This window comes from Hylaeus anthracinus, unplaced genomic scaffold (assembly GCF_026225885.1).
Source record: "Hylaeus anthracinus isolate JK02 unplaced genomic scaffold, UHH_iyHylAnth1.0_haploid 4, whole genome shotgun sequence".
NCBI lineage: Eukaryota > Metazoa > Arthropoda > Insecta > Hymenoptera > Colletidae > Hylaeus > Hylaeus anthracinus.
The window spans coordinates 4,888,905-4,900,512 of record NW_026535289.1 but is presented as its reverse complement, the minus strand read 5'-3'; the positions used below and the strand labels follow the sequence as shown (position 1 = coordinate 4,900,512).

General features: G+C 34.9%; 2 protein-coding genes and 1 non-coding gene across 4 annotated transcripts in view; 2 read left to right on the top strand and 1 right to left on the bottom strand.

Annotated features, from left to right (window-relative positions):
• The first annotated feature begins 732 nt into the window (after positions 1–732).
• On the top strand, positions 733–804 carry Trnaq-uug (transfer RNA glutamine (anticodon UUG)). Its single transcript has one exon. It is a non-coding gene; the product is annotated as a tRNA-Gln (tRNA).
• Positions 805–1,476: 672 nt separating this feature from the next.
• On the top strand, positions 1,477–4,824 carry LOC128894547 (anaphase-promoting complex subunit 5). Its single transcript, XM_054156360.1, has 11 exons — positions 1,477–1,772; positions 1,962–2,011; positions 2,094–2,473; positions 2,549–2,702; positions 2,810–2,991; positions 3,056–3,169; positions 3,227–3,356; positions 3,437–3,739; positions 3,830–3,951; positions 4,036–4,303; positions 4,387–4,824. Exons 1-11 carry the CDS (start codon positions 1,628–1,630, stop codon positions 4,753–4,755), a joined length of 2,217 nt encoding a protein of 738 aa, XP_054012335.1. The 5' UTR covers positions 1,477–1,627; the 3' UTR covers positions 4,756–4,824.
• A 1,165-nt stretch (positions 4,825–5,989) lies between these two features.
• LOC128894563 (dipeptidase 1-like) overlaps positions 5,990–11,608 on the bottom strand; it is a 756,062-nt gene continuing 750,443 nt past the window's right edge. For both annotated transcript variants that reach the window (XM_054156396.1, XM_054156397.1), the window contains exon 9: positions 5,990–9,835. In XM_054156396.1, the coding sequence (XP_054012371.1) occupies positions 9,704–9,835 (132 nt within the window). In that variant the 3' untranslated portion in view covers positions 5,990–9,703. The remainder of the gene's footprint in view (positions 9,836–11,608) is intronic.

Genomic DNA, 11,608 nt, shown 5'->3' with positions numbered 1-11,608 from the left:
AAACCACCCCTTTCAAGGTGTTACAACATTTTTGAGACACCCTGTATACTTATTGGCCCCCATCATATGAAAGGATTGAGTATACCAAAAACATAGATAGGGTATAGGATAATCCTAACGTCTTATGCAAGTTGGTGTCACGTGAACTGAGGGATCGACTTTGGGAAAAATTAGTCATTTTCCAACGTACTCTACGTTTAAGGATTGTTACTGATTGTTACTCTGGGAACCAAATTCAGTTCAACTACTGAAATCAGTGAACGTGCGTTCGATGGCATTAATTAATTCTGTCTGAAGAAAATATAGCATGTTACGCAGTAATGTCAGGGATGGTTCTCACTCGCGCATGCGTACTGTTTTTAGCGTCAGTAAAGTATCTAATACGACCATAAAACTTGCTGGCACTCTTAATTGCTCCAAAGAATGACAAAAATATGATAGAATTGGGGCCACGCATTGTTTCTTATTTCTACAGTACTGCAAGCTCATTTTTTTCGTAATTTTTGAACGACCCCTTTTAGTGAATCCAATTGAAAATAAAGATGATCGTAGTCTTCGAAACAATGTCCCATTTCTCTCAATATTCCACCGTTAATCACGATATTATTCGATATATTCTAAAATTAAATAGTATTTATCAAAATAAGTTTATATATAGATAAATATACATTAATATGAAAAAATTATTAATCATGGTTTCATATAGGAATAATAAAAACGGTAGTTACAAGTGGTCCCATGGTGTAATGGTTAGCACTCTGGACTTTGAATCCAGCGATCCGAGTTCAAATCTCGGTGGGACCTGAACAATTTTTTTTATTTAAATATAATTGTCAATACTTCAGACATCGTTATGGCAAGAATGACTTTAAAAATGTTAAACTGAATATGATCATTTGGAAATAAATTTGAGCAGTAAATATTGTAACAATTGTATATATACATTATGTAATTTATAAAATATATTCCTTTAAAGAAGTTCTTATAAATCTTACAGTGTAATAATATGAATATTAACGATTACTGCCATTATTAATTCAATTCATTATTTATCAAAGCTTTTGTTTTATTTTTAAAATTACTTTTGAAATGATGCTAAATATTCAACTTATCGATATGTATAGATTTTGGTCTTAGTACTAGTGACGTCACCGGTGGGAAAATGCCTAAGTTTGTAGTGAAAATAGTTCTCACTGCTTTTGTAAGATGGCACTACCGACACCTTTAAATCAAATATTCTTTATTTTATATAAATGCATAATTAATTCGCTTCCTTGCTTTATAAAGCTACAATATAGTAGTTAATATGTTAAATTTATCATTTGTAAGAATAGATAATTAATTCAGCAATAATTATGGTTCCTCTAATCTGTGGTGCCATCTAGTGGTATCAATGGGAACTAGTTTCACTATAAGCTTAAGCGTTGCTTACCGATGGAGCCACTTGTATTAAAACCCGTTCACTGAGCGGCTTAGTGAGTGGTGATTTTTTTTAATGTACCCTTTGCGCTCAATTAAAATCAGTAAACGAAGTAAAACAAACGATCGGTTTTTTGGTTTACTTTCGTTAACGAAAAGTCTTTTTAGTCGTCGTTTATTATGAATTGTGCGTAATTACTTTAGACTCATGTGCTGGGATACATTGTTCACCATGTCTACGGATTTCATGAATATCGATGGTAATATAAAACGAGTACAGAAAGAAACTCTAACTCCATATAAAGTAGCAACTGTTATTTTAATTAAAGAGTACTGCAATGAAACAACGAAAGGTAATTTGAAACACGTTGTTATTTTATGTTTAGTAATAAACAATATTTTTTTTCATAATGACCACATAGCCAATTACAATTATATTACAATGTTGTAACATCACTGTATGATTTTATTATAATACAATAATAAAATTTTACTACAAAGTAGAATAATTTACTAATAGTAATGTATTTATTTTGTTGCAGTAATAATAGAAAGACGTGACTTTTGTTTAGCAGCTTTAAAGTTGATTCAAGTAAGTGAATAATAATTGATTTTTTATATACTATTCTAAGTAAAATAGGTCACTTTTAATTAATTTCTTTTTCATCTATCAGTCACCAGATATGGAGCTTAATGCACTTTTGAACGTACTATATTCTCCTGAATATATTTTACATCGGTTCGCACGTCAGTTGGAAGTACAGTTAAATCTGCTAAATGGAAAGGGAGTTGAAGGATTATTAGATTTGTTTGATAGTGTTGTTCGTCTTATGAAACCAACATTAGATCATTCCTTATCTTTGCCTGCATTAAATAAAAATTCAGTTCTTGGATTATATATAAGAAGAATTATCATCTTTTTCGAGAAGCTACCTTTTGATCAAGTTGTATCACTTTACGAGGCTCTGAAAAAATATCTAGAAAGAAGAACTAGTACCTCTGAAAGTTCTGACATCTCTACAGGTTCTGATGTAGAAGATTCATATTCAAATGAGTAAGTAGTTTTTGCAAAGAGTTTTTAATTTTATCTTATATTTCTTTTGCGTTACAATGTGTACATTGTTGTTAGAATTAAAACAACTTGGGGTGGAAGACAGGCTGAATTACTTGTTGCACAGCAAGCACATGCCCTGCAGACAGATGAACATAAAGCAATGTCCCCTGCAGAGCTGCAAGTTCTTGTGCGAGAACTTTTAAGCTGTAGTCCGTACTATGCTGAAGCTGTGAGTACTGTTTGGTAAGAAGAACGTTTTTTCTGCTTACAGTATAAAAAAATAATTCAAAACTTCGTTATATTGTTTATCTCTTTGTATTTCTCTCTTTCTTTCAGCATTATTTGAGTTATTTGAACTGTCTCAGAGTTAATGAATATTGTGGAGCAGTAGACAGTCTTTATCATTGCTTCGATAGATTAGCTCCATTGGAAAATCGCTCTGCACCTGAAGATAGGTCTCGCATTTTTAGATATGCTGCTTTAAATTTAGCAGTTTTACATGCACAATTTAATCATAAGTATGCATCTTTTACATTGTTTTGTTAATTATCAAGTGGAATACTAACAATTTTTTTCTAAAAGGGAAGTCGCTCAGGCTGCTTTGAAAGAAGCTATCATGATGGCTCAAGAAGCAGGTGATAATGTATGTTTGCAGCTGGCACATGCTTGGATGTATCATCTAATTACCGATCAAAAGTAAGTTCCAATATTTCACATATTACTGATGCATATTGATAATTATATTTTTGATAGGGGTCCCCTTATAGAAAGATCAGTTGGTAAGGCGAGTATGTTAGGAATAACTCATACAACTGGTTTGGGTCTTATCGCTTATGCTCACAATTCCGCTTTAGAGGCTAAGGGTCCATCGCAAGTATTCGAGGTATAAATCTGAATCCAGTTATTGTAAGTTTAAGAATTTTATACTTTATTTAAGATTTAATCCTAATTTATTCTTTGTAGACGCTAATGAAATCTGACGTTTTGAATTGTCAACATTCCATGATCGATTTAATGTCAATGACGTATGCAGAGAAATCTGCGTTGTGGGCGTATTACGGTAAAACTGAGATGTCTTCTGTTTGCGCGCAATTACTGCTTTTACAAAATACGGGCGACAAAAAGCAGCATATGTTCAATGGTCCGTCTACTTGTCAGGCTGTTGTTAACATCGCAAATATTTTGGTTAAATTTGGTGAATACAGTTTAGTTGATATTGTGCTGGCTCATGCTAAGGAAAGGTTCCCCAATGAACCGTGTAATAAGGTATCGGTTACGAATCTATCATTTTGTAATATATGTCACGTTTTAAATGCGTATATAATTTTTAACATTTGTCATGTTTTATGTACACAGGTATGGATGTTAAGCGAGCAACTTTACGTATTCACGCAATTGGTACGACATGAGAAATGGAGCGAGGCTGAAACAATAGCATTGAACATTTCAAGTTTAAACTTTTTAGAAAGTAAATTCAGGTATGACAATCTTTCAACGCGATGCTTATTAAATGCTTATTAAATCTAATAATAATTTTAACACGTGGAAATCTTATATTTTAGGTTAGCTGAAGTTTATTTGGGAAAAGGAGATTATCCAAAGGGTTTAGAGTGTATTGATAGTATCGAAAAGGATGATCGATTAACGCCGCAAAATAAAATTCGAGCTATGATTCTATCGAGTCAAATAATGTGTGCGTCTGTTTTACCGGAAAATGGAATTGCCGGGGTTAATTCTCTAGTGCTTCTTAATACAGCTCTAGAATTGGCCGTACAAAATCATTTGTCCTATTACGAAGTATTGATTAAAATGTATCTCGCAAATATTCAGGTAATCGGATCAGTTAAGAATTTTCAATTTACTTATATTGTTATTAGGATTATTATGATAAATATTTTTTATGAATGTTTCAGTTAATAATGGGAATGCCAACTTTAGCATTGAATTTAGTAGAAGAAGTTATTATTCAAATTTTGGCGCATGCTGGATATTATGATCAAGGCAGAGCATTTGTTTTGTATGCGAAATGTTTAGTCGCTACTGCTCCGACATGTAGCAATGCACGGAAAGACGTAATTTTAAAGGCAATCAAAGCACTCGCTAAAGCTAAAGACTATTTTACAAAAGTCGAAGCGTATGGGAAACTTCGGACTACGTTATGCCTGGAATCTTTGCTGTGTCACGAGATTGACCTGAAAATTGAACGGAATCAATGCGCTTTCGAATTTCGTCAGTTGGAGGAGCAGTTTCCTACTAAGTTAGACAATTTATCTTTGTATTAAAAATTAAACGATTACGAATACATAGATCATGTCTTTTTGTACTACAAATAAATTACTATATGATATTTCTAAAACAAATCCTGTACTGATAAATACCTAAAGTACTATCGCTGGAAGGGATCTTTTGAGGTCGTAAACCGAAACAGTAGTTATTGCTTTATTGGCTCAGGTAACTGATCCGTAGGACGACAGGAGTGTCACTTTCACGGCTCTAAAGTATACATGCCCACGTTACACCCCGGGGCCCCAAGACTTGATGTTTGCTACACGGGTTTTTCCAAATTCGAAAAACCGAAAACTTTATAAAACGAAATAGTCTTATGGTAGTAGATTCATGCATTACAAAATTATGTGTGAACATACATAAGAAGAAAAAAGTTATTGAAATATGAACATCCTAATTCTGATGGCATACGGCCCTGAAAGAAAAGTCTAGCTCTGTCCTTGTCTAAAAAGGTGTCAGATTACTAATTGCGGTCGACTTAAGTTGTAAAGATCGATGTCCGACCGACTTTACGACCTCACAAGATCCCTTCCAGCGACAGTACTTTACTATTTATTTTATACCAGCCGTCTTTTTTAAACTTTTAAACTATCACAGTTTCTCTTGTGAGTTCCCGCTATTTTCGCTCGAATGACTAGCCATCTAGCGGCGAATAAGCGAACTATTTTCGGAGTATGATCAGCGCCTCTATCAGGAAAATGCCCAAGTTTGTCGTCGAATGGTTCCTATTAGTACGGCTAGATGGCGCCATTTGCACAGTTTTTACCGACACCTGATGGTAAATTACCATCCCGTCGGTAAATACCTTGGAAATAGCGTCATCTAGCGGCGACAGCTTCAACTATTCCACGACAAACTTGGGCGTTTTCCCGATAGAGGCGCTGACCAAACTCCGAAAATTAGTTCGGTATGTTTACCGCTAGATGGCGACACAAATTCCCGCGGGAAATTTGAATTTCTTTTTGTTAAATGAAATTAAAGTTCATTAGAAGCATTTGTAGATACTACTCAGTAGTTTAAGAGTCTTTTTCGTATAAATTAATTACGGACGGCTACCACGGACTTTATTTTCTACTATGTAGAGATCAGAATATCGTGCATCGATAAGGCATAGTAATAAATAAAAGATATTTGAGAAATTGGTGCAAAATTTGTGGCGAGTAACTCGCAAATGAATCATTAAATGGCCTGAAAGGGACAAGGGTGGATCAATGACACGAACAATGACAAGTATACAATAGAAACATTTATTCATAGAATCCGCTGCGAAGGTACAACGGAATTTGTTGATATTCTAAAGTTTCTTACCCGCTCCGTACATGGGAGTCGGGTATAATCCATGCGAGTTGGCTTCGTCTTTCATCCCCGTTTCATTGTAGTAATACTTATTAATTCTTTTCGAAGTTTCAACTCGCACGGATCACTTAATAAGTGCACACGAGACACAGATAGGTAGACGAGTACACGCGGAAATCGCCGAGTTGATTTTTCGCCAGAATATTCCGTTTCGATTAACACATTCGAGACCGATATATTGTTGCAACACTATTCCAACAACTCAACAGTTTTGCAGTTTGTATGGTGCATGACTTCATAGGCTGAATCGTCGGTTTGGAATGTATTAATCCTAGCAATTTCCGGTGACGCGTCGAAGACTTTAGATGATGCGTTTTGTTGAGGAAAATTTGGGTGCGTACATGTGATAGATTACACCCGGCATAACGATTCGAGAAACACGCGTACAGGGATGGTTGAGTTCGAATTATCTCTTAGTGGAAAAGTATCAAAGATATACAGGGTGTCTACGTGTAAGTTCGGACATACGCAGGGTGTCAATTCTACAAGAAATTTTCAACAAAAAATTACTCTTAGACATTTTCTTTGCGTCGCATTATTCTCGAGATATTTTCACTGTTAATATTTTTTCTGTGTCTTCGACTTGACACTCTTTAAACGGCCACAACTCCACCAAATTACAGTGCAAACTTAAAATTAAATATACCATTCGAAAGAGCAGTAAATTTCCCATCTCCTGATGGCAAACCAAAATTTATTACGTAGATTTAACAAGTGAAAAATTAGGTCAAACTGTACACTGTGAAAATTTTAAAAAATTTGACTTTTTCTGTATTCGTTTTTCGGTTTCAAAGACGTAGTTGTTTGGCAGGCACTCTTCGGGAAAAACTTCCTCGAAGCCTCAGCTTTTGAATGGTATTGTCAAAAGAAATTGTACGGTGGTATTTTAGGGAGAAAATTATGTTTAAATGCAGATAAAACGTGGGTTTTTAGGTGAAAATCGATATTTTTCAACAAAAATCGACTTGTCACTTTAAAATCAACTTGACATCGAGTTTGATGTATTTTTTAGTGTCACTCCCGAGCCTTCCCAATTGAGAAAAGAACTGATTTTTTGACACCTCAGATCTCTCCCAGCCGTGTGTAGAGCCTGATTGCGAGGTGAATAATAATTGTTTTTGAACATGTGTCCATAGAATTTTCGTTTCTAGAGACTATTTAATCAAAATCAACCTCGGTGTATCGATAAATGATATGGAGATTGGAACACGATTGATTTCACAAAGCAAAAAATCAATGTTTTCGGGGCAGGAAAAACGATAAGTTTTGATTTAGGAGGCGAGCATTTTGAACGCTTTTCTGCATTTAAACGTCATTTTCTCCCTAAAATACCACCGCACAATTTTTTTTTACAATACCATTCCAAAGCTGAGACTTCGAGGAAGTTTTTCCCGAAGAGTGCCTGCCAAACAACTACGTCTTTGAAACCGAAAAACGAATACAGAAAAAGTCAAATTTTTTAAAATTTTCACAGTGTACAGTTTGACCTAATTTTTCACTTGTTAAATCTACGTAATAAATTTTAGTTTGCCATCAGGAGATGGGAAATTTACTGCTCTTTCGAATGGTATACTTAATTTTAAGTTTGCACTGTAATTTGGTGGAGTTATGGCCGTTTAAAGAGTGTCAAGTCAAAAACACAGAAAAAATATTAACAGTGAAAATATCTCGAGAATAATGCGACGCAAAGAAAATGTGTAAGAGTAATTTTTTGTTGGAAATTTCTTGTAGAATTGACACCCTGCGTATGTCCGAACTTACACGTAGACACCCTGTATATGCATATTTTAGAATAAATGACGAATAACTCGAAGTACTATATTTTGTGGCAATTGAATATCAAATTTCTATTAGCTATTAAATTATATTTTGTTGTGTTTACGAACACCAAATACATTATTATTCGGTATTCAATTAACAAAGAATATTCATACATATTCAGTTTAAATACAAAATAAATTGTTGTTTCGGGTCATGTGTACATGGTATTAGTATGGTATGATCTTCAAGATGTTTGTAAGTAAATAAATTAATTAAGTCAATGTACATTTTTCAGAGTCACGAATACTTTCAAAATTGTTTATCGAGATATTTACAAATTTGATTATAAAACAATGTATATATATTGTACATTTTTTAGAAACTTACAAATTCATCGATATAATAATATATACAAAATGTATGATAAGGTTATTTATATAAAATTTAATTGTCGATCATCACGCTAATGCAATATACACACGAGTCTGACAAACATCTAAATTGAAACAAGAAAAATATATTTAAACATTTAACTACAAACAGGATACAAATCAGTAGTTATTCAAATCATTATTATAGGACATTCTGCCCATCCCTGTGCGCACACATGTTTCAATTACATCATTGATGTTCGTTCCCGGTGAGTAACTGACTCAGGCTAATTTTGAGTGCATAACCATCGACTTTCAGTCGTACGACAATTTAGTTATATGCTACTAGAATGAATTCAGAAATGGGATTCTTCGTTTATCAATTTTTGTACATATGTACTTTTGTAAATCCTTTAATAAACATATATATAAAAAAAAAAATTAAATCGACAAAAAAATAAATTTAATTTGAATATTAAATTGAGAAAATGCAAACCACAGGTATATCTGTTTCAATTAATAATTTAATTCTAGGGGGTCCACAGGTGAGGCTTGAAAAACACAAGTCGACACAAGTCGACGAAGAGTCGATAGTATGCCCTAATTATTAGCCTCGCCCTGTCAGAGGGCTTTTACACCTCGCGAAAGGCATTTGTTCTCTTACACGGTCGATTAATTTTTTTTTTTTTTTGCTCTACAGCGCTAACAACAGTCTGTCGTTTGCACATACACTCTTTATCAAATCCGATATGTTTTCCTTCCGAAACGTTTTCTTTTTATTAACGATTACAACGATTTTTTTTCAGGTAAACTAACGATTCGCTCGATAATGGGTGCTCAGCTTTGATTCCTTGATTTTCGACGCTAAGGTGCACGTGTTTTCTTCGGTGCAATGAGAGGAGAGGGGGAAGACGTAGGAAGATACACAGCCGGGTTCACACACAATACTTTTCTCTTAAAATACAAGAGTGCCACGGTTTAGAAAGGACCTCTATATTGTCGTAATCGTTTTCTTTCGTTCGAGCTCGTGTCTTAAACTATGCATGATTGATCGTATCGCTTGGCCGATATTAGCTCTGTTCTCGTAAGAAATAGGTGAGAATTCAATAAAGGATTTTGTGTCCATCATTAAAGGTTCGTTAAAAAATAATTCTGCCTGCGCTTTGGATAATGAAAACCTACTGTCGAGCAAATGAGAAATTCGAAGCCGTGTACCGTGTTCGCGTGACTTCGTTCGAGGTAGGTTTTTCCATTTTAACGTTATCCTGATTGAGCATCTAATAGGGACAGAGTGCGCAAGGATCAAGCGACGGGGGAAGGTTCCTCCTTCCGATCGCGCACGGATTTCCCTGACCCCCGACGTAATTATGTCCGTTGTCGAGAATAGGACGGCAGGGAGATCGCGAAGAAGTAGTTCTCCAACGCCATCGGGGGTCGAAGGGAACTGATAGAACGATCAAACTTCCATGACCCTCTGCACGGAGTTGATGTCGAGCGCACAGTTATTGTTTGTGCCAGATGAATCTTGAAGGTACACTTCCGATGGCGTTACTCCGGCGGTTCTCATGTCGTCCCTCACGCGTTCCACCTGAAACCAATTGTACGGATCATAATAATTTATATTATATATCCCAGAAATGGGTGACACAGGATTTTTCATTAAGGGGGGAGGGTCAAGTAAACAACCGCATTTTCGCGAATTATTTTTCAAGTGTGCGTAATATATATATTTATTTGCAACTAATTACTCGTTATTTTGTAGCATCTAGATAATCTATATAATTTTTTTTATGTAAAAATATTCATAAATGAATGAACAGCAGCTGTTGGAAGTCGACTTCTCGAAAATGCGCCGTGCAACGCACAGATCACTCTAATTATTTTAAATCAAAAATCCATCAATTTTTCGTTAAAATATGGTAACACGCTTTGCATCAACCTAGATTAAAAAAAAAAAACATTTAAAATTTAAAACTTCACGCCACGTTAAAAAAATCTTGTTATATAAAAAGAAAAAGTGATTAAAAACATTGTTTATTTCAATTTTTATAAAAACCTTTAGGTTGATGCAAAGAAGAATAGTTTAAGGAATATTTTGTGCCAAGTTTCATAGCAACCGACTGAGAAATCTCTAAGCTACATTGCACGGTACGCGAAATTTTGTGTTTTGAGAAAAATGCGTTTAATGTTTCCGGATCTAAAACATAGTCCTTCGTGTACCGTTCGGAGCGCATCACTTTAATGACTCTGCAGATACACTTAGACTTCGAAGTTTTAGCTGAAATGGTCGGAGCACATTCTCCGGATGGTAAACTAATTTTCTAAACAAAGAAAAGAAAGGTCAAAATTTTGAATTTTACTTGACCCTCCCCCCTTAAAGAATTAAGAATATTAATTCCGGAGGAGAGACACCAACGAAAATAAATCTCGACAGGATTCGTGAATTTGGCGATGTGAACAAAATTAAACACTACGACAAATGTTAAATTATTTAATCTTCTAATTATCTAATAGAAATTTTCCAGAGGAGAGACACTAACGAAAATAAATCTAAATACTAGACAAATGTTAAATTATCTAAATCTTCTAATTATCTAAATCTTCTAATTATCCAAGAGAAATTTTCATGAGTTTTAGCTCGGCAGCCAACGTGTTAAAAATACTTGGCTGAGCAAATTGACTAAGGAATCCTTCATTAATTACGTGAGAACGCTTTTGGCTATTTTGTACCCTTTCCCCTTCATGTAAGGACACATCAGATTTACGAGCACCCTTACATAACATTGTACTTAAAGTATTTCTAAAAAGGGTTAAATAGTTAAATATCGTATTAAAATATTACGTAAGAATGGCTTTCAACCCCTCGCCGTCCCGAGGTAAGATCATGTAGAGATTCGTTAAACCCCCCTAACTCTCTGAACCCTTGCGTAATTAACGAATGGCTTTTAAGGAAGCTTTGTCTACTTTCTCCTGAGCAGATGTCTCGCTCTGTCGCGTTCTACGCTGAGTTTTCCTCTCTTGGCTAGGGTGGAAGGGGAAGGTGTGTGGCAATCTCCTCTTTTCAAATATTGTTTTCTTTCTTCGAAGTGAACAGAGCTTTCAGAAATTGTTCCAGAATTCAATTTAGCGTTCTATCTATAGAGAACAATTTTTCAGTTCGAATTATTTATTTGCAGAGAACAATTCCGTTACTTGTGGAATACTGCAATGGTGTACAGAGGTTTGAGGTACGATTTAAGCAGACCTCTCTTGGCTAAGCTGGAAGAGAAGGTGTGTGGCAATCTATGGATTGGGCATCCACGTGGCTACTTCCCCTTCCACGTGTCTTAATTAAAAGATACGATCGTCTGTGTAAAACAGA

What these genes read in the sequence shown, in the direction of transcription:
- LOC128894547 (XM_054156360.1), top strand. Translation starts at nt 1,628, where the DNA reads ATGTGCTGGGATACATTGTTCACCATGTCTACGGATTTCATGAATATC. An exon ending in GAAGATTCATATTCAAATGA is followed by an intron (nt 2,474 to 2,548) that starts GTAAGTAGTTTT and finishes CATTGTTGTTAG; the next exon opens with AATTAAAACAACTTGGGGTG. An exon ending in GTCCATCGCAAGTATTCGAG is followed by an intron (nt 3,357 to 3,436) that starts GTATAAATCTGA and finishes TATTCTTTGTAG; the next exon opens with ACGCTAATGAAATCTGACGT.